Source organism: Cantharellus anzutake (genome assembly GCF_015039405.1).
Source record: "Cantharellus anzutake strain C23 chromosome Unknown EI90scaffold_11, whole genome shotgun sequence".
Lineage (NCBI taxonomy): Eukaryota > Fungi > Basidiomycota > Agaricomycetes > Cantharellales > Hydnaceae > Cantharellus > Cantharellus anzutake.
In genome coordinates, this window is record NW_024066961.1 from 47122 (window position 1) to 73442 (window position 26321).

The 26321-nt window shown below is 48.7% G+C and overlaps 10 protein-coding genes across 10 annotated transcripts; 3 read left to right on the plus strand and 7 right to left on the minus strand.

The window, feature by feature from the left end:
* The first annotated feature begins 3 nt into the window (after nucleotides 1-3).
* Nucleotides 4-877, plus strand: EI90DRAFT_152771 (uncharacterized protein). Its single transcript, XM_039051871.1, has 5 exons — nucleotides 4-106; nucleotides 167-215; nucleotides 297-403; nucleotides 489-530; nucleotides 588-877. Exons 1-5 carry the CDS (start codon nucleotides 104-106, stop codon nucleotides 624-626), a joined length of 240 nt encoding a protein of 79 aa, XP_038919071.1. The 5' UTR covers nucleotides 4-103; the 3' UTR covers nucleotides 627-877.
* Nucleotides 759-2706, minus strand: EI90DRAFT_3045076 (uncharacterized protein; the record flags this gene model as incomplete). The annotated part of the gene is made up of 10 exons (XM_039059385.1): nucleotides 759-867; nucleotides 934-986; nucleotides 1060-1108; nucleotides 1167-1334; nucleotides 1390-1462; nucleotides 1646-1733; nucleotides 1788-1892; nucleotides 1943-1968; nucleotides 2024-2116; nucleotides 2166-2706. Coding segments are annotated over 10 exons (1239 nt in total), but the record flags the coding sequence as incomplete, so codon positions are not given.
* Nucleotides 2707-3060: 354 nt separating this feature from the next.
* Nucleotides 3061-3618, minus strand: EI90DRAFT_2911912 (snRNP subunit; the record flags this gene model as incomplete). The annotated part of the gene is made up of 4 exons (XM_039054437.1): nucleotides 3061-3219; nucleotides 3284-3387; nucleotides 3437-3497; nucleotides 3559-3618. The coding sequence occupies 4 exons, from the start codon at nucleotides 3616-3618 to the stop codon at nucleotides 3061-3063; spliced, it is 384 nt and encodes a 127-aa protein (XP_038919073.1).
* A 108-nt stretch (nucleotides 3619-3726) lies between these two features.
* EI90DRAFT_3287409 (digestive organ expansion factor) lies at nucleotides 3727-6581 on the plus strand (the record flags this gene model as incomplete). Its single annotated transcript, XM_039067054.1, has 12 exons — nucleotides 3727-4119; nucleotides 4178-4419; nucleotides 4479-4533; nucleotides 4599-4734; nucleotides 4796-5263; nucleotides 5317-5398; nucleotides 5475-5560; nucleotides 5626-5773; nucleotides 5845-5916; nucleotides 5986-6119; nucleotides 6186-6284; nucleotides 6362-6581. Exons 1-12 carry the CDS (start codon nucleotides 3813-3815, stop codon nucleotides 6579-6581), a joined length of 2049 nt encoding a protein of 682 aa, XP_038919074.1. The 5' UTR covers nucleotides 3727-3812.
* Nucleotides 6582-6668: 87 nt separating this feature from the next.
* Nucleotides 6669-7004, minus strand: EI90DRAFT_2911964 (ribosomal L28 family-domain-containing protein; the record flags this gene model as incomplete). Its single annotated transcript, XM_039054441.1, has 1 exon — nucleotides 6669-7004. The coding sequence occupies one exon, from the start codon at nucleotides 7002-7004 to the stop codon at nucleotides 6669-6671; it is 336 nt and encodes a 111-aa protein (XP_038919075.1).
* A 211-nt stretch (nucleotides 7005-7215) lies between these two features.
* On the plus strand, nucleotides 7216-8618 carry EI90DRAFT_153796 (N-terminal C2 in EEIG1 and EHBP1 proteins-domain-containing protein). The gene is made up of 2 exons (XM_039051896.1): nucleotides 7216-8271; nucleotides 8329-8618. The coding sequence occupies exons 1-2, from the start codon at nucleotides 7490-7492 to the stop codon at nucleotides 8462-8464; spliced, it is 918 nt and encodes a 305-aa protein (XP_038919076.1). The 5' UTR covers nucleotides 7216-7489; the 3' UTR covers nucleotides 8465-8618.
* A 3056-nt stretch (nucleotides 8619-11674) lies between these two features.
* Nucleotides 11675-14902, minus strand: EI90DRAFT_3045091 (uncharacterized protein). Its single transcript, XM_039059386.1, has 9 exons — nucleotides 14868-14902; nucleotides 14758-14812; nucleotides 14537-14698; nucleotides 14425-14482; nucleotides 13467-14371; nucleotides 13172-13404; nucleotides 13069-13122; nucleotides 12698-13019; nucleotides 11675-12638 (listed from the first exon to the last, which is right to left on the minus strand). The coding sequence occupies exons 3-9, from the start codon at nucleotides 14630-14632 to the stop codon at nucleotides 11961-11963; spliced, it is 2346 nt and encodes a 781-aa protein (XP_038919077.1). The 5' UTR covers nucleotides 14633-14698; nucleotides 14758-14812; nucleotides 14868-14902; the 3' UTR covers nucleotides 11675-11960.
* A 1172-nt stretch (nucleotides 14903-16074) lies between these two features.
* EI90DRAFT_3045098 (uncharacterized protein) lies at nucleotides 16075-18296 on the minus strand. Its single transcript, XM_039059387.1, has 10 exons — nucleotides 18236-18296; nucleotides 17755-18171; nucleotides 17379-17687; nucleotides 17197-17323; nucleotides 16999-17142; nucleotides 16907-16941; nucleotides 16776-16853; nucleotides 16516-16709; nucleotides 16309-16463; nucleotides 16075-16251 (listed from the first exon to the last, which is right to left on the minus strand). Exons 2-10 carry the CDS (start codon nucleotides 18049-18051, stop codon nucleotides 16190-16192), a joined length of 1401 nt encoding a protein of 466 aa, XP_038919078.1. The 5' UTR covers nucleotides 18052-18171; nucleotides 18236-18296; the 3' UTR covers nucleotides 16075-16189.
* Nucleotides 18297-18503: 207 nt separating this feature from the next.
* EI90DRAFT_3045103 (uncharacterized protein) lies at nucleotides 18504-21920 on the minus strand. Its single transcript, XM_039059388.1, has 11 exons — nucleotides 21755-21920; nucleotides 21549-21687; nucleotides 21435-21489; nucleotides 21214-21375; nucleotides 21102-21159; nucleotides 20169-21046; nucleotides 19876-20108; nucleotides 19773-19826; nucleotides 19402-19723; nucleotides 18812-19342; nucleotides 18504-18750 (listed from the first exon to the last, which is right to left on the minus strand). The coding sequence occupies exons 1-10, from the start codon at nucleotides 21840-21842 to the stop codon at nucleotides 18848-18850; spliced, it is 2484 nt and encodes an 827-aa protein (XP_038919079.1). The 5' UTR covers nucleotides 21843-21920; the 3' UTR covers nucleotides 18504-18750; nucleotides 18812-18847.
* A 1365-nt stretch (nucleotides 21921-23285) lies between these two features.
* EI90DRAFT_3119532 (uncharacterized protein) lies at nucleotides 23286-24075 on the minus strand (the record flags this gene model as incomplete). The annotated part of the gene is made up of 2 exons (XM_039063216.1): nucleotides 23286-23379; nucleotides 23441-24075. 2 exons carry the CDS (start codon nucleotides 24073-24075, stop codon nucleotides 23286-23288), a joined length of 729 nt encoding a protein of 242 aa, XP_038919080.1.
* Nucleotides 24076-26321: the final 2246 nt, after the last annotated feature.

Sequence of the window (26321 nt, forward strand, 5' to 3'; positions counted from 1 at the left end):
TGCTTGCCGTTGATCAAAATCAGACACAAAAGATTTGTATTGCTGGTTGCAGACTGACAGTTTCGGTAAGGTCATCTGACCACACGGACTGACTTCGAGATAAATGGTAAGCCCACTCGTGTTTTTCATTTCTGGGAGCCTGGTGTCCGATGCTCCTTTTCTCTAGGGGGGAGGTGCCAGATATCCTTATCCGAAACACGTTTGGACGCCATCAGGTTGGTTTGTATCCTGAATATTGGAAACAATTTGTGCTCAGAAGTTTCTATTCTGCTTGATCGCCCTGTTCGTTCAAACAGGGGGATGGTGGACACGTCCATCAAACTGGAAGTCCAATACTGCCATTGTTGGCCTCGGCATTGCAGCTATCACATACGTGACCTGGAAGTACAGCGCCGCTCGAGAGGTATAGAACGTTTCCTCATTATCGCTGAGACACCTGTTGTTAACCATCGCTTGCTCGTTCTTGATCTTACGAACCGCGTATCCAGCATCGTCTGTCTGACCCTATTAAGCCTATTCCTTCCCAGCTGGTACGTGTCCTCGTCACACGCTCCGTTCTCAGACCCCAGATATTTACCTAAACTCAGTGGGCCAAACAGTACCAAGACCGACAGTCGCAGTCCTAGTACAAGATCGCAACCCAATTGTATCATATAGAGTTGCACCATCTTTCCACCTTTGGGCATATGCTCAGATGCTGACCATGGGAAAGTTAACGATTGGTCCCAAGGCAATATTTTATTTGCAGGATCCTGTATAATGGCAAAACAAACGTGAAAGCGTAGACCTCCAGGATATTACAACTCGAAGAACATTCAAGTGGTTTAGTCAGAGTCATTATCCTGGATCGTGATCATGTCATTTAGACTATCGTAAGTTGTGGGGATTGTTGGTGCTTTTACAGTCGAGTTCGAGAACATTCAGATGGCTTACCAGCGAACCAAAGGTCTCATGACCTCTATGATCTCCATAACTCGATCAATGAACTTGGGCGCCAGGACTCCTCATCGTGAATCTGCCACAGTGTTACTGGGGGAATGCCATCAGATAAGACGTCACCCACCGCTTCACGACAGCCACACTCCTTAACTTCAGAAGATCAATATCCCTAGTTGCGAGATTCTGGAATGAGATATTGTTTCTCCATGGTACATAACAAGACTCACGGATGACTCTTGCTAATTCCTTTCGGTGCCACTTTCAGTTCATCCTCACCACCGAACACATTCCTCCTGAGTCCCTTTGGGTGAGGCTTTGGTTCACCGAACAGCTCCACAAACTCGGGCGCCGAGACAATATCCCGAAGTGGTGTCGCATTAGTAAGGATGTTATGTCTATCACCCCAATGCAATTCAGCCCAGATATGGTGGGTGAGACTACGAAATGTACCTCAGGGTCGAAAGCTCGTTTTTCTCAGGTGCCCATAGTCCAGCGGCCACAAGACTTTCCCCATTTGCCTTGACTAGAGGCAGGTGTCATAAGCCGCAACCATGAGCCGAATGTCTTAGGATACTCGCCGCATCTGTGAAAAAGGATCGTGTTCGAAATCGATATCAGGGTAAATTAACGCAGAAGAAGTCTGAACGGACATATGGTCTGCAGTGAGATTATCAGTTCACGATCGAAGAAACTTTCCGGGACGCACATCCAGCGAAAATTCCTTTCCTTCCAGACCTTGACGTGCTGGCCGAGAAACCTGTCTTGTACGGAGTCTTGTCATTACTGAACCGGACCTAAGACAAGCAACATGAGCAATACGGATGGCCAATGAGCTCGTGCACACCCACGTCACGGTAAATGCGATGGACCACATCTTTAGCCGGTAACGGCGGTATTTCGTCGTCAATTTCGATAATCTTGGCTATTAGGCTATCAATGAAGTCGAGCCATTCCTGGAAACGGTCTCAGTCCGTCACAATCGTAGCCGAGAGTCCCTTCATACCCTTTCAGCTAGACGAAAGACAGGGTCTGATAACTGAACGTCTTAGAAACCATCATTCCCCGTGAATTGTATCATTCCTACCATGCAGTTTGAACCACTCCCTATCATTGCACTTCGGGTTAGTAAGATTGCGGAGGAAGTTCAACGTGTTACGAGATATTTGGCCGGGGGGAACTGGCAGAAACGCTGTTATGTATGCAGAAGGAGATGGAATAAGATATACCTCGCCCAGTGGTAGGTGCTTGGACGATCTTGCCCACGACTTTCACGTTAGAACTCTCATCCGAAGAGTCCTCTACGCCTTCGCTCTCGTCCTCATCAACGCGCTTTCGCTTCTTGACAGGCGTGGTTTTGTCCTGCTGGATGCCTCTCTTCGCCGGTGTTCTCCGTGAAGGTGTCATTGAAGACAACTTGGAGACAACACGAGATTTAGGGGGAGTGACGGGATCAGGACTTCCAGAGTTTGACTTATATTTCCGTTTAGCAGGCGAGTTGGCGTGATAGTCCAAGCCAATGTCTTGGTCTTCCTCATCCAACGCGTCGCTATCAAAGTCCTCAGCTCGGTGAATACTCGTCGATGATTTTGACGTGGAGCGGCGGTCACTCTCGTTGTTATCTTTTGTCGGTGCTTGATATTCGGCGTCTGAATCCTCCGCAGAGGAATCATCTTGAACCTCGAAATCTACATCTTCATCATAACTTTCTTCACTCTCCTCCGGTGTGGTATTTCGGCGTGTCTTCTTCTTTGGGGGTCGCTCAGCTTCCCTGAAGCCTTGGAGGTTTTGGCTGGCGATTGTGGAGCTTTCGACCGTGCCATAGAGTGGCCCAATTGTCAGACGCGCTTACGTAAAGGCCAGGCAGAGTAAAGATTTGGATGCGGACTACAAATGACCAGCTCTAACAGGCACGGTGCCAAACGAGGTGGAGCCGCAAATTTGGGCGCCCCACGTGCCCGTTATATAGGTAACTAGTTTCGTACATTTTCCACACTGTCCAGATGAATATTAAGAAATCCTTCCCGCCTCATGGCTCGATCTTTCGAACATCTGGTCATCCAAACGTGCAAGTAGAACCCTCGGAAACCACAATCCCTGTAGTCACGACTTGTCATACGTAGGTTAGTGCACCAGCTTCTCGATAGCGAGCTTGATGGTCTGAATCTGGCTGAATAGTTCTCGGGCCTCGTTCGTTGTCACGCTGGCAGCGATGACGGGTCGAGTTACGCCGCACGCACGGCCAAGAGCCATCTTCGAACGAACAAAAACATAGGGAACATTCTAAAGGCGTGAACGATGCATTTTTCAGTATCAAACAACGGTCCCGAGCAAAAGTACCGGATACCTTGTCTTCGCAAAGAAGCGGGAGGTGTAGCAAGATCTCCAATGGCTCAGTATCGGCAGTCATGATGATAAACTCAGCAATACCACGGTTCAAAGTTTTGGTGGCTGGGGATATGATGTTAGAAGCAAGAAGAACAATTCTCGAATTCCCTACCTTCATTAGCACCCTTCTTTAGCTGCTTGTATGAAGAGGCCTGCTGCACAAGGTCTAGAATCTTGGAAAACAAGGGGATTCTTATGTTGCCGCCAGGAATTGCTTTTCATTTCAAAGCATACCTGGTTGGTGAGGGTTTCATCCGCAAGGGGATAACAACGAGAATCGATCTCTTCAGACATTCTACACGTCTAGAAAAAAAGGCTGAGAGGGCAAGTCGGGTGACCTCACGAGGAGATCCTTGGTCACCTTTGTTGCAAAGAAAAAAGAGTGAGGAATTAATGGATCAGGGTTCTTCAAGTCACATGCGTGAATTTTTAGCGCCAAGGATTTTCTAAATTCTGCCTGTTCAGCAAAACCTGGAATTCCAAGTGCCATGGATGATTGGAATGACACTAGAACCAAGCTATTGACTCTTCTAAACGTCAGCCATCTCAAGTCCACCAAACGGAAACTGGAAGAGAACCCAGAAGCTGCAGAATCCTTCGAAGCACCGAGGGAGCAACGCGTTAAGCTCAATCAGCGTCGGAAGGTAGTCTTGACGGACAATGGTGTGGAAAAACCGGAAGGCGAAGAGGTTGGAGAGGGCGTAGGGGGTCCTACGACATCCCAAGTGGAAGAAGCTATCGAGGAGGCTGATGACCAGCTTAACAATGCCGGTGACGCTGGTGAAACTATCGAAGGTGTGCATTACGGTGTGGATCCTCACGTACCACGTCTGAGTCATATCCGTGCTTTTAGATGATTGTGATCCTGATGTCTTCGATCCTTTTCTACTCCATTTTGGAGCAAAGCCTACTCATCTGTCCGAATCCTCACGCAAAGCTGTTGAGGGTGGATTGTGGAAACGGAACACATTGGGACCAAGGAAGATTCCTCAATATAATTCTACCCATAATGCTGTGGAACAAGTTCCTCTTGATGATGATTCAGAAGGAAGTCCGTCCGAGCCAAGCATACCGCCAGCGAGTTACAAGAGCTTTGTTAGTGCCTATCGCTCATCACTTGTGGCACTTGTATCTTACTCCAAAATTGGCACCAGATGCACCCGAGGTTGTACTCGGCATTCGACCAACTTTACCAATCTTCCTCGAAAGGTACATACCACTCGTTATTCTCGCCACCCTAAACCATCCATCAAGTGTGATGCATCGTTCTTCAGATACGCAACCTTTACTAGCAACGATGTTTGATGCATCTGTCAAGTCAATGGACGTGCAGGTCTCCAGGGTAAAAGTGTCCCAACACGAATCGACAAGGAATTTTGCGAGTTTGCTCGCGTTAAACCACATCATAAAGTGAGGTTTTCTTCTCACGGCTAATATGGACATTGGCTAACAGGTATATATCTCATCTCAGATGTACAGATTTAATCAGCAAACATGACGAAATCCTAGCAGCCAGGTCAAAGGCTTCCAAACCACTTGGCCCAGACGAGGAAGACGAATTCCGTGACCAAGGCTTCACACGACCGTCCGTCCTCATTCTCCTACCGTTCCGGAATTCCGCTCAAGCAGTAGTCAAACATTTCGCCGAGCATTTCCGCTCCATGTGGTCCTCAGAGAGCAGTAAAGTCCGCGTGCAGAACTTTGAAAAATTCATCTCGCAATTTTCACTGCCCGAAGAGGCAACGAATAAGCTAGCGGAATCGGCACCTGGAGCCTTTCCCGCTGATCATGTCCATACGTTTGTGGGTAACGTCGACGATAACTTCAAGATTGGTATCAAGTTGTCGAAAAAAACCATGCGTTTATACGAGCATTTCTATGGGTCACACTTGATCATCGCGAGCCCTTTGGGGTTAAGGCTAGTTATCGAGGAGGAAGGGTAGGAGTGGATCCTTTGCAGCTTTTTTGAGTTTTTTGATGATTTTCACGTAGATCTGATTTCCTGTCGTCCATCGACATTGCAATTCTGGACCAGGTGGATACTTTCACGATGCAGAATTGGGATCACGTCAAGGTGTGATGGCTTACCTCCCTTCTTAAAACCCCCCCTTGTGGACTGACCGTTTTGGTTGAATTCATTCGTCGGACAGTTTGTCATGTCTGAGCTTAACAAAATTCCCAAGGACTCCCATGACGCTGATTTCTCGCGTGTAAAGGGTTGGCATCTGGACGGTCAGTAAGTCGAGCATGTTAATTCCCCAGGAGATTACATCTTGAGCGTAATGTTCTCATTGAATCAAGTGCCAAGCACCTGAGGCGAACCATTATGATGACATCGTATGAGACACCCGAGATCCGATCATTATTCACTTCGCTACAGAATGTGTGTGGGAGAGTGAGGACAACACATTCTTGGGAGGGTGTCAAAGTCCCCGAGGGTATCGAGCAGGTTCGTGTTCTGTCTCGCCGCTAAACCTTCCCCTAAGTGAATTTTTTCTTGTTCCTGGACGACCTCTCCAGTCTTATGTACGGTTCGAAGCTAGCAATGCAGTGGACGAACCAGACAAACGGCTCGATTATTTCACCCAAAAGGTTAGTTCATGCTCGATGGCGATAACACTCTTAATCCCAATCTCTTCCTGACTTTTCTTGTCCCAACAGCTCGTCCCGGCGGTTCTTAAATCAGCAGTACAGAGTTCGGGAACCGTTATTTTCATCCCATCTTACTTTGGCTTCGTCCGAGTCAAGAACTGGCTGAGGGAAAACAAACACATCAAATGTGTCTTCGTTTCCGAGTGAGTTTTTTTCTCCATGATTTTCGACATTTCTGTAATCCATGTTCTGACGGAATCATGGCATAGACATACCTCAAACCCGGATATTCAACGAGCCAGACAGGAATTTGCCTCGGGAAAGAAAGACTTCCTCGTCGTCACTGAGCGACATCAATTTTTCCGAAGGTGCGTTATACAATTAGATATAGTGTACGCAGCGATCGAAAGTGTTTATTTCAATCTCTCGCTACGATGTCCTATAGGAGTCGATTTAAGGGTACCAGGAACATCATCTTTTATGGACCTCCGGACCATCCCCAGTTCTACTCCGAGTTGCTGTCGTGGCCATTCTTAGAACGGGGGGTCGAAGGTTCGGATGTCACGGTAAAGGTATTGTATTCGAAGTATGATGCAATGCAGTTAGAACGGATTGTAGGCACCCACGCAGTGGCGCCATTAATTCGTGGAGAGAATGATCTGTAAATATTGGAGGGGAAAGGGATGAGATATTGTTTTACACAGCACTTGGCTTTTATTAAGGATCACACCTAATTGTAACTTGAGATCCTGTTATGACTGTTTATGCTTTGCATCCCAAATGGCCAGCCGTAAGCGCATCCCTTCTTCGCCGAGTGTCGTGTCCTTTACACCAAGCAAGTACTGATCAAGCCCTCCGTACTTGTCGATCGTACGAAGCACACGAGGAGTGACTTTGAGATGAAGGGTCTTGTTCAGCGTTTCGGAATAGAGTCGCTTGGATTGAATATTCGGGAGCCAAGTGCGAGGGGTTTTGTGCTTTGACTTGGGGACGTTGTTTCCGAATTGTTTGATGGCGCCACCAAAGAGACCTTTCTGAGCGCGTTTGAAGATGTTTTGAGTGGCTGAAAGTTGAAAGGACGGAAACATGGTAAGGATTAGGGGAAATCTCCTATAAAAATCCATTTAGGCGGTGCAAGGGAAAAACGTATGTGAAGACCAACCGGCGCACTGGCTCAATCGCTCCGGAAACTGTCAGGATCTGTGGCGCTGGGAGAGTCAACTCCGAGAACGGCCGTGGGACATGTCAGGTGATCGGAGAGTTCCAGTCTCGTGAATTCTAATATATATATTTTGTCTTAGAACGTGGCCAATTGAATTGGGGTTTCAAAGCAATTGGGGAAGCGTGAAACCTGATGAGCAAAGTTTGGAAGGTACGACCAACCACATGAAATTAGACCATTGCCATCAGCGCTTCCAATATCTTCCTCACTGCCAAGCAATACTGATGCACTAAGCAACTTGCCTCTCACCATCCTCCAATCCTAATTCATCTCAACTTCCCCCCAACCGCATCTACCGGGTGGCTTAAGAGAAGGAACCTCGCACTTCTAATTCCCCTCTGCAAATCATTCATGTCGACAAATCACCACCCAATACGGGCTCACTTGCGGTCTCTCATACCCTCTCATCGACGTGCATTCTTCCGTGCCAGAGTCATCGTTCACGAACTCATCAACATTCCCCTTGTTTCCGGCGAGTTTGCCCTAAAATGGCGCTTTCAGCGAGCGCAGCCCGTACATCCCGACTATCTGTCAGCAGCCCTCAAAGACAAAATAAAGGATAACGAACAGCTGTCTTCCGTCGGTACTATCGAGGACAACAGCTCCGAGCAAGACTCACTTGCTGAGTCAACAAAGGCTTCGTCTGGATCATCAGGAGCATCCTCGCCACTTGAAAAGCACCCCGCTAAATCGTTCCATAGCGACATACCATCTTATTCACAGTATCTTGCGCCAGAAGTTGCCTCATCGGTTACCAACAATCCATCTGAAGACATCCTCGAAGTTCCTGATACGTGTACCACTGCTCCCAGGGGAGTCACGAAATTTTGCCCACTCCTGCTAGACCACACGGTAGAATACAATCACCGCATTGATGTGAACTTGGATATCACGGTTGACAAGGAGTCATCGGACTTGCATCCTTCCGAGTTCAAGCTGACCGTGCTGCAGGAGGCTGAGGAACGTGATAGTGATTCATCATCCTCGTTTGGTGGAGTTGTCATCAATCTCTCGGAATATGTGAATGCTGGCATCGTTACTCGGCACCACTTGCTGTGCGGAAGTAAAACCAATGCCGTGCTCAGAATCACTATCCAAATGCGTCACATTGGGGGCGAATCGCAGTTTGTGGTGTAAGTTCGGCCCCGGTCGCAAGGTCTTATTGTAAGCAGGCCTGACTACTATTATAGGCCGCCTCTTCTAGATACTCCGATCATGTCGGGCGTGTCAGGGCTGCTTGCACGAGATGGATTACGACAGAGCGCCCGTGCGTATGATTTATTCTTCCCTACCCCTCCTCTCTTCACTGACGTGGTTCGTTCATAGTTAATGCCGAGGCATTCCGTTCCCATAATACGCCAGCTTCGAGAGGCTCACCAGTCCCAACTCCCAATCGACCAGCATTTCTCCCTCGAAATTCAATTCTGCAACTACCTTCCCAAGCGCCATCTCCTGTGGCTTCCGCCTCAACGGAATACATCATTGACACACTATTCAACCCCAACACTAGCCCTTCGCCTCCCAACACTGCGCCCCCACTCACAATCCCGTACAAGCCCCATCTATCAAGTGATCACAAAGTTGTTGCATCGGAGATCAATTCGACGCCGATCCCCATGCCGCCCGTGGTTCAATGGATTCGGATCATTCAACAACTGTAGCGTCCATGAACTCTGTAGGAAGTGAAGCAACGAAGTCTCGTGTGCATTTGTTCAAAAAGCCGTTTCCCCATCGAAATGATTCTTCGTCCTCTTCGAGTGGGAAATGGTGGAGAATAGGTGGAGGGAATTCGAGTAGATCCTCTTCTCCGGTCCCTTTGTCTGCGCCTCCGCTGCAAACACGCATGGAAATACCTTCGCCCGGAGGGATGCCGTTGGTGTCCCCCCAGGAGGGCCGTTCGCGGGGGGTCGAGGGAAGGAAGACGCCGATGTTTGCTAGGCCATCAACGCCCTTCTCCACAAATCGGAGTGGGAATAGAGCTCCCACTATCGCGATTACAGATACGGATAGTTTGGGCAAGAGTGTCACGTAATACATTGCCCGATGGCATGGGGGTTATTTCCCCAATGATTTGGTATTGTCACATGCGCACTTTGTCTCATTGTTCCGCTCAGGCATTCTGTTTTTCGTGGCTTTCTCTGCACGGCTTCTGGCCGTATTTCACTCCGCTTCATTTCTTTTTTTTTTTTTTTTTTTTTTTTTTCCGCTTCATTTCGTTCTTTTTCTACGTGCCGACCTGATAATACGCTCACTGGATGAGCCCAGTTCGCATCCATCTTCGCCCTTTTTTCATTCTCCGGTCGTGCGCCACTTTCATTCGACATTCCACGCGTAGACACATTCATTCGGATCCCATCACACTTCCCTGGAACCCAAACCAACCTTACTAAAAACAGTTATTATAAAGAAGTGTATCTGAGGTATATTAATGACATGTATGATCCCTATCCGATGGTTGATATGTAGCTGGTTAATTGAGATGTGTACTTATGTCGCGTGGATAGTATGACAAGACATGCGGCTCTCATTGCACCCAGGGCGGTCGGAAACTCCGGCATGTTAAGCAAGGGGTCCGTTTTGGTACTGCGAGTCGTTATCATCTTGCAGGATGGAAGATCGAGCCAGTGGGGATGTGCACGATGTCTAATGGATGATAGACGTGAGGACAGCTTTAGTGCATGATGTCATCTCCGTCGTTGATAGTTATTTGGTTCGGGCCACTCAGGCAGGTTACCAGCCTCTATTAGTATAGATCTCACGAGCAGCCTGAAGTCTGCAGGTTAGCCTAGTAAGCAAGAATTAAACCTCGTGCAACTCCCGAGCCCCGGGAATTTATTATCCCACCTTAACGGAAAAATGCCTGTGCACAATGGCCAGCAACATTCGTCGCACTTGGCTCTCGCTCTCTGTTCCTTACTCGCACAATCTGAAAGCTTCAGCAGACGTAGGAAATAACAGATAGGTTCCGGAATACTCGTCCTCCTTCGTCCGAGTATTGCATGCCACGCATTTTTCTCGGTCGGCTCCGCCTCGCCCTCCATACTGAAATCCTCAATAATACATTTGCGTTACTTCGATCACTGACCACTGAGGAGCGGTATGGACACCGTTTGTAAATCTCTGAGACACGCTGGAGATGCGTAGGCACAACATTCGGTAGTAACACCAAAAAACAAACTAAGATGCCCCATGGACGATTTCACCAATTAACGACTCCGATGAACCTACAGACACTCTCCTTTAGTATGCCGACGAAGGAACACACCGGGGGTGGGGGGGGGATAACGTGAACCGGTTCTTGAACCGCAGGGTCGTCCAAGGAATTGTAGCCTTGTCGACCATGTACCAGGCGTGTGCTCAGCTGGTGCTTCAACGTGGAGGCACGCTCTTTTCATCTAGCCCTCTTAATGAGTGAATTAAGTTTCGTAGTGGGAATACTGACAATTCCAATTTCGATTCTCTAGTCATTGCGGGTCCCGGGTGCTGATGATCCAGATTGATCTCAAGGATATCCTCGTTATCCAATTCCGCCATACTTTTGCAACTAAATTCGCATTCACTTCATTGTCAACTCCACATCAAAGGATAAGGATCAAGCTATCGGATCAACATGGAGATCATGCAGGCTCGAAACCACAACGACTCGGCGGTGCTTGGCTCGTTAGGCATTGATTCCGATTCGGATGCCTTACATACTAAGTGGGAATCGAATCTAGGACTCAGGAGGTCATAGCTACTGGACACCTTGGCATCTCCTTCCTGGTCACCACCGGACTCCTTGGAAACGTAGAGCAAGAGACAAACGCCCCCACAAGCTCGGCCAATGAACAGCACTTTGTTCTATGTGTCTACCTTCGTTCAGGCCATACTTACTACCAAGTCCTCACCTATGCCTCTACGGACCTCGTTTCGGTTACATTGAAAGTAAGAAAGCGATCAGCCTCGCCGAATGCCAATTTCCGTGGTAGTTGTACCGCATCCGACATCTAGTTTGGTTCTCATATGCTCAGCCTGTGTTGATTGATGTCCAAATTTAGACAGTGTCTGTTCTTTTTAGTTGGAAGGTCACGTCTTCTCAGAATCCCGAGAGGATGGTACTATGACGGTGCCGTTGTGTGCGTTGTGCTTTCGGACTGGTGTCCTAAATTCGAAACCCAAATCACTCAATTCATCCCAGCGGAAGACCCGCTGCGTAAGTCAATTCGTCTGGGTGCATGCATTGACTGAGTTGCTCACGAAGCGATGAATGCCAACTACCCTAGTAGGGCGTGGGTTCTCCACTCTTAATCTTTGGTCCAAATTACACATCCCCAAGTACCACAGATACGTCACCTCATAAACATAGTTTAAGTTGGCTAATAGTACGAGTCTGGTTCGAACCACTTCAGGACCGAATTGAACTGTGAGAGTACTGAAATGCAGCCCGATTCGATTACGTTCTGGTTCTCAAAAACGATCTACCCCTTAGCTAGATGCAGCGAGGTTTACTTTAGTGGGTATACCCAATCTACCACGATGGATCCAGCATGAACCCCACATTCGGCAAGATGATGATGTGTTCATTTTAAAGTACACTTCCGTCCTATCAGCATATGCTGTACTATACATGACTCAGTGTGAGATGAAAGGATAAATGGGGAGAGATATAGAAGGTTGTGGGTCATCAAGGCTCGGTTGTGGAGGCTGGCTGGTGCGGCAACGCATTCCCTCATATGTGGGCCTCGATGGCTGACAAGGACATCTCTCGACAGCTCCTCTAGGCCACTCACACACCTTACCATCTGGTACCCTTTTTCTGGAGGTCCACCCTTCACCTCAAGCCTCAGACAGTCCTGCGGAAGTTACAGACGAAAAAAAGAAGAAAGAAAAAGGAAAAGAAAGTAAAGAGGGCCAAGGTGGCAGCCACGGCAGCAACGATGGCAGTGACCATGGTAGTGGTACTGTGGTGGTGATCGTAGTGGTGACTGTATGACCGTGATGGTGGTAGTGGTGATGGTGGCCGTAATGGCATCGCATACTGCGGCGGCGACGGTGGCTGTAGTTGTACCACTCGTGTTGGTCGTGGCGATATTGACCGTATGGATGGTGTTGAGGGTGGTGATGGTCGCCGTCGCCGTCGCCGTCGCCTAGTACTGCTGATGCTCGAAGATCTGTCTGAGGAAGGGTAAACCTCCATGGGTGGTGGCGGCACAACAGAATATGAGCCTGGAATCGCTGTTCTTTCAAGAGCATGGGCATGCTCCGAGGACAGAGCCGGCAGAGAATCACCATCCGGTGCGATTGGGTGCCAGAAAGAGAATAGGCCACATGCAAATGTAGGAAATTCGTTTGGGCCAAAGCATTCACGAAGGTAGAGGACCCGATCATCTACGAGCTCTGCGATTTTTAAAATAGTTTCTCTTCCAGTTACGAAGTTGCGGGTCCCCCCCTCCGGGATAATCTCCTTTGTTGCGGATTCCGCATAGTGGTTGACGAACACATAAAGGAGTGGAAGTAAGTGCTGAACAAGTCGGTGGAGTGATCAGTGCTCAGTAGCTAGGGGAGTGGACACGAACCCACATGCTCTAATGGTCCTTCTCCAATTATAGCAGATAAGGCGGCGGCTCCGTCAATCTCCCAACGCGCGTTGGACAGCTTCTGTGCAAGATCCTTTTCTCGTTCCCGCATTCGCGAGCGCAAAAGCACAGACAACGGCTCGTGTACTTGAATGTCCCGTATCCGACTGGGAGGAACAACAAGTGGGTATACAAGCCCCTCGAGAACTATGTTGTTGAGTGTGCTCAGATATTCATGGACTGATCCAACTATCGCAGGCGCGATGCGTCCTTCAGCGGCACTACGGTTTAGAGCACCAATACTATTCAATATCTCCTTTTTATAACTAGGACACAATTAGCGGATAGCTCTACTTTCTGATATGAGCTACTTACTGGGCTGCCTCATAACTATATCTCGCAATGGAGTATGCAAGCCAAACAGGTAGACTGTCTCATGATGAGTCTCAAGGTTGTGGTTGATGGGAGAGTCACATACGTGTGCCCTGCGGGCTTTGTTTCCGTGAACTTGTTTATCTCCTGGACACTGACATAGCTGCTGTGATCGATGTCGATCGCTTCTAAAAGGGCATTCCTATATGATACCCCCAAAAATTTCAAGGTCCAGTGATCAGAAACAAGCTCTGGATGGCCAGGGGATTCTATACAGTCGCTCATGTAGTCCCGAACGGCCTGAACGAACACTGGGCCGGAGACAGAGCCTCTCCACTTCTGTTAATTGAAGATGGGATACTCAATAAGTTCGCATAACACACTGTCCAAGGATACCGTACCTCTGTTTCCCAGACGGCGCGCAAGTATGGATCGCTAACTCCCTCATGTGGACCAGCATCCAACTTTTGAAGGATACGAGAAGTGCCCATCCGTATTTCCTTCGTGATCACGGCCGTTTGGTGGTCTAATTTCAATTTCCAAATCATCGAATGGTTTTTTAGCAGCGCGTCAATCCCTGTATTCAAAGCGACGGTAATTTCTTCTCTGCACCGCGTCACAAGCCCCAGGTCAACATACTGGCCAGGTTGGGTGGCACGGGGAATAGGTGGCGGGTATTCCAAGGGTCGACGGGTGGTTTCGAATTGCGATACTGGTTGAGCCATGGATGGATAGGCGGGCCCCGGCGGATATTGTGAGGGCTGACGGAAGCCTTCGGTTTGCAACACAGGCTGGTACATGGATGGATAGGTAGGAGGGAAAGGGGTAGCTTGGGCATACCGAGTGCGCACGCGGCGAGACCCAATGCCAGCTCCACGAGTTTGAGGTAAGTCATACACACCATCATAATTGTCATCTACGAAGCGGGTCGTAGGCCTTCTACGGTCGTGGTGTTCCGTAACAGCGGGCTCGACTTGGTAATCGATGGATGGAAAGGGATCGTCAATTCTCCTCTCAGAAACTGCAATCAACCCCTGAATGAGATTATCGTCTTCCAGACAGCGGCCGATTCCACCATGCTGCTGAATATAACGATCCATCTGGTACTCCAAATCCGTACGTTTTTTCAATAATCCGAGGACTTGATCCAGTTTCTCATCCGAAGCCTTCGCCCTTTCATTGATCTCCTTTGTAGACTTGTGAATGATGACAAATATTGCATCATTCAGCCTCGTTTTGAGCTCAGAAAACTTTTGGGCAAACGACTCGAATTTCTCCTGCCAAGACAAGGATTTAACCATTCGAACTGGATTCGCGGGGTAAATGGCTGCGAACGTTCCTGACTAAGCCTCGACTGACCGATAACTTTTTGTTTGAGGTAACAATCAATCATGTTCCCACAATCGTCTATCCCGCTCTAACATGTACGTTAGAATGCAATGAATATGAGTTTACTTGGAAGTTAAAATACCTTCATTTTTTGAAGAATTCCGACAATGCCAGTCTCCTCGGGTTCATCTGGAGCGGTCGATGACAGCTCAGTCAGCTGGCTCATCATATCTGCCATTTGATTTAGGAGCACCAGCGCCCTTCGATCATTCTTTAGACGCTGGAGCTCAATATTTATAATTGCCTATCCCAAGAGCATTCTGCATTTCTTTTCTTGCGTTAGGAAGTCGAGTGATTGCTCACTTTAAAGGGGATGGCGACTATGGCAACAAAGCTATGTACAGTCGCCAAATTATCCCTGGGTCGAAGGCTGGGTCAGAAGATGGATCATATGCCGCAGGTTTCGCACTGACAAGATGGAAACAAATGTGCTTAGGGGTGCGATGAGATCATCAGAGCTTCCAGTGCTGGCAAGACCCAAAATCTTGGAGAAATCAAAATTAGCGCCCAACAGGGCATTCTGTTTCGTACTGAAGGAGTCAACTGTCTCAGCTGTCATAGGTGAGCGTATATGCAACGGCGCTTTCTCAAGAGAGTGCTCACCAGCTTCGCTAAATTTGTTCTCGATAGTGCTCGAGTTTCCTTCTGTCAAGACTTTTGAACGCTCTTGCAGCGACCTTAGGTCTGGCATGACGGCTCTATGGGGACAACCGCACTGCCTTTCCCAAAGGAGGACATTCAGACAATACGCTGTTACATATTGAGACTTTGTGAGGCAAAGTCACTGGTTATTTGAGAAGCACAACTCTAAGCGCTGATAGATAGCATGTAGCATAAGGCTCTCGCAGACGCTTGATAACATTGTTTGAACACCCAATTGATCGGGACAGTTTCAGTAATGGTCCGCCGGGATCTTCCGGTTCATGACTTAGGCTGCTGTTATCCGAGCATACCTGGTATGCCCTATAGCTCTGGAGCCGAGCCTGTTCCTTCGTCAATCTCTACAGTCATTCTCAGAAATATCGGGAAAATGCTGAGGATTTTGACAAACGCAATAGAACCGCAGAACTCATCCCAAATATGTACCTGAGCGCCTGAACTTGCAGTAACGACCCATTCGTCTTGATCAGTCAGCATGATCTTGAACCCGCTGGAAAAGATATTTTAACAATTCGAGACCAAAACAAGCATTTAAACGATTCATGAGAGCCCCGGACCAACTTCGTGACGAGACAAGGGTGGACTCCAACGTGTATAGGCTAGAAACTATCTGGAGAGGGTGCGCGCTGATCTAATTTCTTTTGTCGACGACGTCAAGTCCATACTGAGTTTGCATCTGGGTGACTTCAACGCTAAACCTTTGTTTCTCCATGCTAATGAATGGGGTTACTCGCCTTGACCTGTTGCTGTCATTAGCGCCCTGATGCTAGCTCCGTTCATCTGGTATTGTGAATACGAATTACTCCATCGCCTCAGGAAACCTTGAGGTTACTGCAGGGCGAAAAACCAAAACGTTGCGATCTGGATTCGCCAGATTGGAGCGGAGGTAGAGCACCAGTGGAACACCCCACCTAGCCTGAGAGTCCTCCAGACGGCTCACAGTTTACATGCAAAGTCACTTAAGGGTCACATCACCGGTGTTTCTACATCGTAGGGATCTAGTGAAACGTCGGAGTCCCCGGCCAAAGCCCCTTTCGCCCAGACTTAAATTTCGCAAACCCCCTTCTCCCATGTCTTAGGCCATAATATCGATCTGCTCCAGAATCAGAGCCATGCGCGCTGATATGTCGAGGTGACCTGCGATCGGGAATAACATTGTCAGTGTCCGGAACTCCCTAACGGCCCGATGCACACCTTCGATGACGCTACTCAAGTCGACGTTCTCTACACCATCTACACCACCGATCGTATCAGTGGAGCATAAGCCACCAATCGAACCCATATTTGCTCCTCCCAGAACTTCGTGAAGTCTACCAACACTCGCTAGGACAAAGTCATTTGAACAGTATCTGTGTGGCGGGTGAGGACACCGCATATACTCCATATAAAAAGGCTGCTCACGCATTTACCATCCGTCGTCCAATCTGGCTCCTTGCCTTTCTCCATTCTTTCTTTGACGGGGCAGAGGGGAGCGATATCAGTACTGCAGTATCGACGAGGGGCCCAACGCCCCTCGCTCCGCCTTCCCCAACCCCCTTACTGTCTAATATTAAAAGAGCCTCAAATAAAACCAATGCTCCCAAGGAGAAACCGATCTAGAACAGGATAGGGAGGCGTCGGTGGGAGGTAGCACAGCTGCTGGATGGCATAACACAACATACCAGCGTCACGGGCCGTTTCCCTTGTATCCCATCGTGCAGAGCCTCAGCTAAAAGAATCGCAGCTTTTTGTGCTCTATCCTGGTAATACTTTAGAGGTTAGATTCTGCGGGTGTTCAGCTGGATGACCGTACTCGAGCTCTTATCCAATCATTGTCCACGATCAGCCCTAGAAAGGAGTGCCTCGTCGGGTCGAGACTCTCGAAACTATTCTTTTCTGACTAACCAGTGGCTATGTAGATGGAAACAGGCAATGAAACGGCCGCCACGACAGCGCTCAGCGCTGTGTGCTTGATAATCTCCATTTTTGCCTGCGTCACTAACTGTGATTTCACCCACGAACTCAGTGACTGGCCGATTATTAGCATTGCTAGGAGCAGAAACGTTAACGCACTCCTTGCCAGGTGATGTCAAATGGACTCGCCATCTGGAGAGTGTGACAGGACGAACAGATCCTGCTTGGACTCCTCAAACAATCTCCTACAAGCCTTTGCAGCATCTAATGACTCGTGCTCCGACTCAACTTGGATACCAGGGATGATAATTGACGCCTATTTCCGATTTCTGCTGAGCCTCCAAATGAGTGGTCGATGGAACTATACCTACGACAAGACTTGGTGCCTTGGGCCTAGGAGTCTCCCTGAGCTCAATGGTGTCCGGAAGCGAGGGTGATTCGTGCACATTGTGGGAGCCGGGACTTCCTGCAGCGTTTGGACCTGACAACTCTATGAAATCGAAATGCTGCACTCCTGCCCAACGTTTCCGCACACGGTATCCCGTCAGACCGCCTCCGGCGAGCCCGAAGAGACCACCGACGATGGCAGGGGTGACGGCTGTGGCGGAAATGAAGGGGAGTAGTGGAAGAAGTACTGGAGCGGCCAACCCTCCAGTAATGCCTATGGCAACACCACCGAGCTTTTTAATTCCACTGTCAGAATGGCCTATGTATATTGTGCATGTGTAGAATTGTCGGCTCACTCACCGCAACACCACCGACGGTAGCCGCCATACGACCCCATTTCCCTCCCCAGCCTTCTTCCTTGCTTCTGCGTATCCTTTCACTCTGTTCTTGCATAATTGATTCTTGTTTTTTTATTACATGAGCGTACAACTCCTCGCTTAGTGTACGCTCCGCATCTAACAATTCTTTGATAGAGATACCAAGTATCTCTAACGTCTGACTGATAAAAGCGCGATTGCTGGCTTCATAGGTGAGAGTAGTGGCTTCCTGGTTGGATTCTGGGTTGGAAGAAGAAATGGATCCTGTACAGGTCGCCATTGTCGTCGATAGTAATGTCAAGGCGATCAAAGTGTGAGAAGACGGTGAGATAATGGAGCGGATTGCGACCACGTCGTTCCTGGTCAGATGCTCCGGAAGATTGTCAGGGTTGATGTGAAGCTATGATCCCGGGTGTAATGATATGTCAATTGTACTCTTCCGGAGTTTTGGAGTTGATTCTTACGCCTTTCAGTACAAGATCCAACCACAGTTCTCCGTGAAGAGACCACCAAGGGAGCAATGATTGAACTTGGCTATCTGACTGATCACCCGACGTCTGAAACATTGGCCCTGATTTGACGACGGCTTTAGCGGCAACAGCTGTCGCAAAGGCGTCTTCCCTCGACAGTGATTGCCTTGCGCTCATCATGCTAGAAGTCGAGCATACTAAAACAATCCTTCGATGATCTCATCAGCTCCACTTTCGCACAACGGAATAAATTATAATACAGTGGCGCAAATAGTATTAGGTTATTTAACACATTTGCGTTGCTCCGATCACTGACCACCGACAAACAGTACAGAATTGTTTGAAAATATCTGGAATATACGAGAGCTATGCAGGCACGGCATTCGGTAAAACGCCAGAAACTAAAATACCCCGCGGACAATTGACGGATCCAGCAGATCCACGCGGAAGACCGCAGATCCAGTGAAAGAACCCCATCTCGAGTTTCTCATTTTTAAGCTTTAGTATCTCTGCGAAAGAATATACTTAGCGAAGTCCTCAGAAAGGATGATATCACCTGACCAAACCTACTTCTCTGCGGGTCCCCCCTGACCTTCGGCGCCAAACTCAAGTGAATCTTCTTTTAATCCTGGAAAAGAAAGAGGGTCGAGATGGCGGCGACCATGGTGGCGATGTATTCTTAATGCCTAGGGGTCTGGCCGATGGGGAGGGAAGGTAGACCATTTCGGGTGGTGGTGGCTCCACAACTACCACAGGTGGCGGAAAAACAGGTGGCACCACAATAGGGTATGAGCCTGGAATTGCTGATTTCTCTACAATATGCACCGCATTGTCCGGACGCTCCGAGGACAGAGTTGGCAGAGGATCAACATCCGGTATGACTGTGCGCCATGAAGAGAATAGCCCACATGCGAATGTAAAGTATTCGAATGGACCAAGATATTCACGAAGGTAGAAGACCCGATCATCTACGAGCTCCGCGATTTTTAAAATAGTTTCTTTTCCGGTTCCAAAGTTCCGGGTCTCCCCTTCCGAGACAATCTGCTTTGTTGCCGATTCCGCATAGTGGTTGACAAACACATAAAGGAGTGGAAGTAAGTGCTTAACAATCGGGTGGGGTGATCAGCGCTCATTAGCTGCGGAAGTGGACGGGAACTCACATGCTCCAAAGGCCCTTCTCCAATTATCGCGGATAAGGCAGCAGGTCCATCAATCTCCCAACGCGCCTTGGACAGCTTCTCTGCAAGATCGCTTTCTCGCTCCCGCGTTCGCGAGCGCAAAGGAACATACAACGGCCCACATCCCTGAATATCCCGTATCCGACTCGGAGGAACAACAAGTGGATTTACAAGCCCCTCGAGGACTATGTTGTTGACTGTGCTCAGGTATTCTTTGACCGATCGAACTATCGCAGGTGCGACACGTCCTTCAGCAACACTACGGTTTAGAGCACCAATACTATTCAATATCTCCTTTCTATAACTACAACACAATTAGCTCACAACTCTGTTTTCCTATATGAACCACTCACTGGACTGCCTCGTAACTGGATCTCACAGCAGAGTACGCGAACCAAACAGGCAGACTACCCCATCATAAATAACGAGATTGTCGTTGATGGGGAAATCACATACGTATATCCAGCGGGCTTTGTTTCCGTGAATTTGTTTATCTCCTGGACACTAACATAGCCGCTGTGATCGATGTCTATCGCTTCTAAAAGCGCCTTTCTGTATGATGGCCCAAAGAATTCCAAGGTCCAGCGGTCACAAACAAGCTCCGGAAGGCTAGGAGATCCTATACAATCGCCCATGTAGTCCCAAACAGCCTGAACGAACATTGGACCGGAGACGGAGCCTTTCCACTTCTGTTAATTGAGAGTGAGATACTCAATAAGCTTCACACCGACCGCCCAAGGATACAATACCTCTGTGGCCCAGATGGTGCGGATGTGTGGGTCGCTAACTCGATTATGGGGACCAGCATCCAGTTTCTGGAGGATACGAGAAGTGTTCATCCGTATTTCCTTCGTGATCACGGCCGTTTGGTGATCTAATTTCAATCTCCATATCACCGTGTGGTTTTGCAGCAGTGCGCCAATCCCTGTGTTCAACGCGACGACGATGTCTTCCCTGCACTGCGTTACAAGTCCCAGGTCAACATACTGGTCAGGTTGGGTGACACCGGGAATAGGTGGTGGATATTCCGAGGGTCGACGGAGGGCTTCGGATTGCGATACAGGCCGAACCACGGATGGGTAGGCGGAAGGGACGGGTCCAGTTTGGGCAGCCGGAGAATACCAGGTGCGCGCGTCGCGAGACCCGTAATATCCCATATACCCAGTATTGATTTCACCAGGGATTTGAGATAAGCCATACACGTTGTCACCATTGCCATCTGCGAAGCGCGCCGTAGGTATGTTTCGCGACCATTGCCTCCCATAGTCATCGTATGGCATAATGACGGGCTCGGTTCGGTAATCGACGGATGGGAAAGGATCGGTAATTTTCTTCTCAGAAACTGTAATCAACCCTTGGACGATACTGTCCTCTTCCAGACAGCGGTCGATTCCACCATGTCTCTGAATGAAACGGGCTATCTTGTTCTCTAAGTCCGTACGTTTCCTTAATAGCACGAGAACTCGATCCAGTTTCCCATCCGAAGCTTTCGTCCTGTCATTGATCTTCCTTGTGGACCTGTGAACGATGACGAGCATCGCATCGTTCAGGCTTGTTTTGAGCTCAGAAAACATTTGGGCGAAAGACTCGAATTTCTCCTGCCAAGCCAAGGACTTAACGATCCGAACTAGATTGGCGTGAGGTAAGTGACTGCGAAGGTTCATAGGCAGGGCGCGACTAACTGATAACTTTTTGTTTGAGGTAACAATCAATCATGTTCCCACAATCATCTATCCCGCTCTAAAGTGTACATTAGCATGCCAGTAGTATAGGCTGACTTGGAAGCTAGGATACCTTCATTTTTTGAAGGATTCCCGCAATGCCAGTTTCCTCGGTTTCATTTGGAGCGGTCGATGACAGTTCAGTCAGCTGGCTCATCATATCCGCCATTTGATTCAGGAGCACTAGCGCCCTTCGATCATTTCCTTGACGCTGGAGCTCGATGTTTACAATTGCCTATCCCCAGAGTACTCTGAATTTCCTTTCTTGCGTTAGAAATTTGAGCGATTGCTCACTTTAAAGGGGATGGCTACGACGGCGACAAAGCTGTGGATAGCCGCTAGATTATCCCTGGGTCGAAGGCCGGGTTAGAAGACGGATCGTATGTCACAGGTCCTTTCGGCACTGACAAAACGGAAACAAATATACTCAGGGGTGCGATAAGATCATCAAAGCTTCCAGTGCTTGCAAGGCCCAAAATCTTTGAGAAGTCAAAATCAGCGCCCAACAGGGCATTCTGTTTCGTATTAAGGGAGTTAACTGTCTCAGCTGTCATGCATGAGCATATATGCACGGCTCTTTGAATGGTTCACGCGGCTATCAAAAAAGCGCTCACCAGCGTCGGTGAAATTGTTCTCGATAGTGTTCGAGTTCCCTCCCTCCAAGACTTCTGAACGCTCTTGCAGCGACCTAAGGCCTGCCATGATGACTCCAGTTACAAAGAGTCAGACACCGCCCTGGCCTTCCAAAAGAAGGCCATACACTGTTGCATTTGAATCTTCTCGAAGTGGCATAAGCTTATCACAGACGCTTGATAGCGTAGCGCCGAACCCTCCAATTCCTGTTCGCGACAGCTTCAGTATGCATTTTGGCCCACTTGTGGATGTTCTATAGACTCTTGATAGAGGCTGGCATCCTGCCTGGGTCGAGCTATTTGCGTGGTCTACGTAGGTTCCCACGGATTTATATAATTAACGGACTTGTGCGTCTCGGGCGTCGACACCAGACCAGGACCCACTTCCAACGCCCTGTTTTTCAGCTTTCTGGTCTCTGACCTATGCCCCACAGCTTCTGGGGCCGGCGGCGGAGTCTATCCCTACAATAATGTTGACACTGTGGAGCAACCATAGTCGTCCTCGAAAAACCTTGAGCATTTTTGAGTCTTGACAAACGCAGTGGTACCGCGCGCGAAAGTCCCAAAATGTGCATCTAAGTACCTGAATTTGCAGTATTTTGTCTTGTCCGGTCAGCATGGAGGAGGATCCTGGGCCTGTTGCCTTGGTTTCTATGTCTAAGGGAGGTTGCTTGCTTCGCAGGAGTGTCCAGACGCACCGTTCGATGGCTATTTTTGCACCCTGATGGATTACAAGTTCCCCCCTCAAAAATTAAAGCAAGCATTTAACGATTCATGGGGGCTAGGCCTCGTCTCACTGGTAGGGGTGCCGTGGCTCGGCTCGGAGAGCCGAACCGAAGGTCCTCAATCGCAAACGTGATAACAGGTTGGTTCATACTCAGTTGACTTCAATGTTAAACTTTTGTTCCTCAGACACTCCGTCTTGCCTGCCATGTCAATGGAATTGCCTCTATTGATATACAGGGAATTGTTGCCGTCACTTTAGAGGACCCTAGCCCTAGCTGTTTGTTAATTCAATCAGGGGAACCCCCTTCCGGGGCAATGATTTTTCCAAAGGGGGAATAATTGACTTGCCTAGCTCACCTTCGCGTTGGAGGATTCGAAGTCTTCGAATCGTCCCGCAGCGAATCTCTGTCAAGCCAACCTTGTATTGGCGATGGCGCCATACATCTGGCTACAATCACATACTTGCCCCATTTCCATGGGCTCCGACTGAAGGGTAAACGTTCAACGGCCTGTGTCTTTGATTTCCCGGACTTTCCTATATTCTCCCATAACGGATTCACCAATGCGTGTGGTGACGTGGGTCGAAATGTTGCAAAGGCTATACTTATTAATTCCATATATTCACATAAGCTACTATTACATCAGCCTTCGCTTGTGTTCAGTCCTGGCCAAATTGACTTCTGCCTAGTGGTACTTTCACACTTCGGTTCGTCAGCTTGCTCCTTGCGGAAATTATCGTAAATGCATGGAGATTGCCTGCAGTTCAATACGTGCTCGGATCCCTGCATCAACCACTTTTCGTGCTTTCCTCCTTTTTCTCGACAAGCCCTGAGCCTGGCACTGGAGCATAACGGAAAGAAGCGGTTGGTAAGATTCGACGTCTAGTGTAAGTCTCGCGTCAGTGGGAAGATCCATGCGGAACGTCCGATCGAATGCAACTACGGCTCCACTCGGCGTCGGTGCATCGGCGTACTGTTCGAAGGCTGATAGCCACGGCCCTTGGCTGCAATTGGATCTTCAGGCGTAATGTAGCAAAAGATCGTGCGTCTTCTTGGCAAGCTCAGGATTCCGGTAATTACGACCGGCGTAAAGGTCGCTCCCCTCCCTCCTTCCGATCGTGGCCTCTCCAGTATTATTGGTGGTACTACGCTTCTTTGTGATTCCGGGAAGCTGATTCGGCGCTTATGAACTCCACCTTCCCCATCGTTGTCATCTGGCTCTCGATCTCCGCTTTCGGCGTTCCCGCGGATGCCGTTGTTTTCTTTTGCTTCAGGTTTATCACCTTGTTTTTCCTCGTCCAGCTCGTCCAGTAGCTCTCGATTGCCAAAACTTCCCTCAGGCTCCGGTCCGGAGTATTGTACTTGGAAGATCTTGCCTCTCGTAGCATCCTCTTGAATGGACCATCCCCTGGGCGCCGGTCGAAGGGAGAGCCCTGAGTACAACTCATCGGGAATGTTTGGACCACTTGCTGTGATGATGTTACCCGGACCTGCTCGTGCGTCGCGAGCCTCTAGGCTGGAGCGGCCTCTGATGGGATTAACTTCATCCTCTCTGTTTTTGTCACTGCGCCCACACATAAAGCGATGTTAAATATTGGATGGGAGAACTCAAGCTCGACGTCTAGGTTTATTACTAACCACATCTCTTAGGCCTCCACTTACTCACTTGTTTAGGCTTATAAAGCAAAGCTTCGGTTGGTGAGTCTTTTATGAACGAGAAAACAAATGAGAAAAGTGTATTCGGATGTCACGATCTTAAACTCGTGGTAATAGTGGATAGTACAACGTTAGTAACGGTGAGCTTGTCATCGTCGATCAGGACGGTCGGCGGTCGAATCATTATGAAGACACTCTAGAAAGTGCGAGCAAAGATTTCTTCCATCAATGATCACCCGAATGAATTGAACGTAGTAGTGTCGGCGAATTGTGTCTTTATCTTTTGATGTGGAGTTGACAATGAAGTGAATGCGAATTTAAGTGCGAAAGTAATTGGATAACGAGGAAATTCTTGGGATCAGCAAACTTCATCTAGATCATCAGCACCCGGTACCCGCAGTGACTGAAGAATCGAAATCGAAATTGTCAGTATTCCCACTACGAAACATAATTCACTCATCAAGAGGGCTGATGAAAAGCGCGTGTTTCTGTGTTGAAGCACCAGCTCAGCAGAGCTGAGAACGGTAAGACACGCCTGGTACATGATCGCAATTCCTTGGCGACCCTGCGGTTCAGAACTGGTTCACGTTATCCTCCCACCCCCAACTTTGAGGACTAGAAGCGAATCGTCATAGGGTTGGTCAAGTATGATCCTATTTATGAACTCCGCCAAATAACCTTTCGCTGGGATACTAAAGGAGAGTGTCTGTAGGTTCATCGGAGTCGTCAATTGGTGAATCGTCCATGGGGTATCTTAGTTTTTTGGTGTTACTACCAAATGTTGTGCCTGCACATCTCCAGCGTGTCTCAGAGATTTCCAAACGATGTCCATACTGCTCCTCAGTGGCCAGTGATCGAAGCAACGCAAATGTATTAAGGGTTTCAGTGTGGAGGGCGAAGTGGAGCCGACCGAGCTAGAAAAATGCGTGGCATGCAATCTCATGCAATACTCGGAGGAAGGAGAATGAGAGTATTTCGGAACCTATCTGTTACTTTCTACGTCCGCTGAAGCTTTCAGATTGTGCGAGTAAGGAACAGAGAGAGAGAGCCAAGTAGCATCGATCTGCACAGCAGAAATATGGTAAGTGTCACCCTTGAACACTCCTGCGACGAATGTTGCTGGCGATTGTGCACCAGCATTTTCCCGTTGAGCCCGGATAATAAATTCCCGGGGCTCGGGAGTTGCGCGAGGTTTCTGGTTTACTAAGCGTGTGTGTGTATATGTAGTTCTGGATATTTAGCCTGCAGGCTTCAGGCTGGCTCGTGAGAGCGCCAAGGGCAGGAGTGGTCCGAACCAAATAACTATCAACAACGGAGATCATGCTAAAAAAAATCGCTTGCAAAATACTCAAAGGAGCGTAGTAAACACAAGTGGGTTGTTTGGATTTCGTTACTGGCCCTAATACTTTGGGTAGCATAGTTAACAATCCATCGCCGACAGAAGGGTACTCTCTACTTTAGTAGAGGCTGGGAACCTGCCTAGGTACTCCGATATTTATTGTCCTGTTTTGGCAGCTAGTGGTTAGGTCAGTACTGCCTTATATGTCGTGTGGCTGAGGTCTGCTCTTCGCCCACTGCGCCCTCCGCGATTGCGATGTCTGATCGATTGAAGTTGTTCAAAAGGGGAGACTCTCCTGTGCCTCCCGGTGGCCCATCGCGGCCCTCGTACTCTGTTCCCAATCTCCAGATCACTTCTTCTCCAACTGAAAACGATGCAACAACTGGCACAGATCACGGTGGAACCGATAGATTCCGTCTTAATCCTTTCACTACTCTTGGTAGTTCTCGAGGCCGGAAGGAGCGGGGGCCTGTTCGGCACGCTATAGCTCGGCTTTTCAGCAGAAGTCCCAGCCCCGATCCCACTCATACCGACCAATCAAAGTCCTCCGATCCCAGAAAATCTGACCCCTCTACGCCCGATCTGTCATCCCCAACCGTCACTGCCGGTGACGGGAAGGAAACAATCATCGCCGCCACAAGGCTCGTTCTCCAAACTGCCGCCTCTGCTCTTAAGTTCGTCCCTATTCCAAACCTCGATCAGATACCAAGTGTACTCTTGACATGGCTCCAAGTTTACGAGGTTCGCATGTGTTGTTGCGATTTTACGATCTAATGAAATAACCTCCATGTTTTCATGCAGACCATCGACAACAATGATGAAAATCTCA

What these genes read in the sequence shown, in the direction of transcription:
- EI90DRAFT_3045098 (XM_039059387.1), bottom strand. Translation starts at nt 18,051, where the DNA reads ATGGCGACCTGTACAGGATCCATTTCTTCTTCCAACCCAGAATCCAAC. An exon ending in CTACCGTCGGTGGTGTTGCG is followed by an intron (nt 17,688 to 17,754) that starts GTGAGTGAGCCG and finishes GGAATTAAAAAG; the next exon opens with CTCGGTGGTGTTGCCATAGG. An exon ending in GGACGACGGATGGTAAATGC is followed by an intron (nt 16,464 to 16,515) that starts GTGAGCAGCCTT and finishes CCCGCCACACAG; the next exon opens with ATACTGTTCAAATGACTTTG.
- EI90DRAFT_3045091 (XM_039059386.1), bottom strand. Translation starts at nt 14,632, where the DNA reads ATGGCAGATATGATGAGCCAGCTGACTGAGCTGTCATCGACCGCTCCA. An exon ending in TATAGTTATGAGGCAGCCCA is followed by an intron (nt 13,020 to 13,068) that starts GTAAGTAGCTCA and finishes ATTGTGTCCTAG; the next exon opens with TTATAAAAAGGAGATATTGA. An exon ending in GAGAAGGACCATTAGAGCAT is followed by an intron (nt 12,639 to 12,697) that starts GTGGGTTCGTGT and finishes CGACTTGTTCAG; the next exon opens with CACTTACTTCCACTCCTTTA.
- EI90DRAFT_153796 (XM_039051896.1), top strand. Translation starts at nt 7,490, where the DNA reads ATGTCGACAAATCACCACCCAATACGGGCTCACTTGCGGTCTCTCATA. An exon ending in GGCGAATCGCAGTTTGTGGT is followed by an intron (nt 8,272 to 8,328) that starts GTAAGTTCGGCC and finishes CTACTATTATAG; the next exon opens with GCCGCCTCTTCTAGATACTC.
- EI90DRAFT_152771 (XM_039051871.1), top strand. An exon ending in AGTACAGCGCCGCTCGAGAG is followed by an intron (nt 404 to 488) that starts GTATAGAACGTT and finishes CCGCGTATCCAG; the next exon opens with CATCGTCTGTCTGACCCTAT. An exon ending in AGCCTATTCCTTCCCAGCTG is followed by an intron (nt 531 to 587) that starts GTACGTGTCCTC and finishes ACCTAAACTCAG; the next exon opens with TGGGCCAAACAGTACCAAGA.
- EI90DRAFT_3045103 (XM_039059388.1), bottom strand. Translation starts at nt 21,842, where the DNA reads ATGGCAGGCCTTAGGTCGCTGCAAGAGCGTTCAGAAGTCTTGGAGGGA. An exon ending in GAATCCTTCAAAAAATGAAG is followed by an intron (nt 21,160 to 21,213) that starts GTATCCTAGCTT and finishes TGTACACTTTAG; the next exon opens with AGCGGGATAGATGATTGTGG. An exon ending in GCACCATCTGGGCCACAGAG is followed by an intron (nt 20,109 to 20,168) that starts GTATTGTATCCT and finishes CTCAATTAACAG; the next exon opens with AAGTGGAAAGGCTCCGTCTC.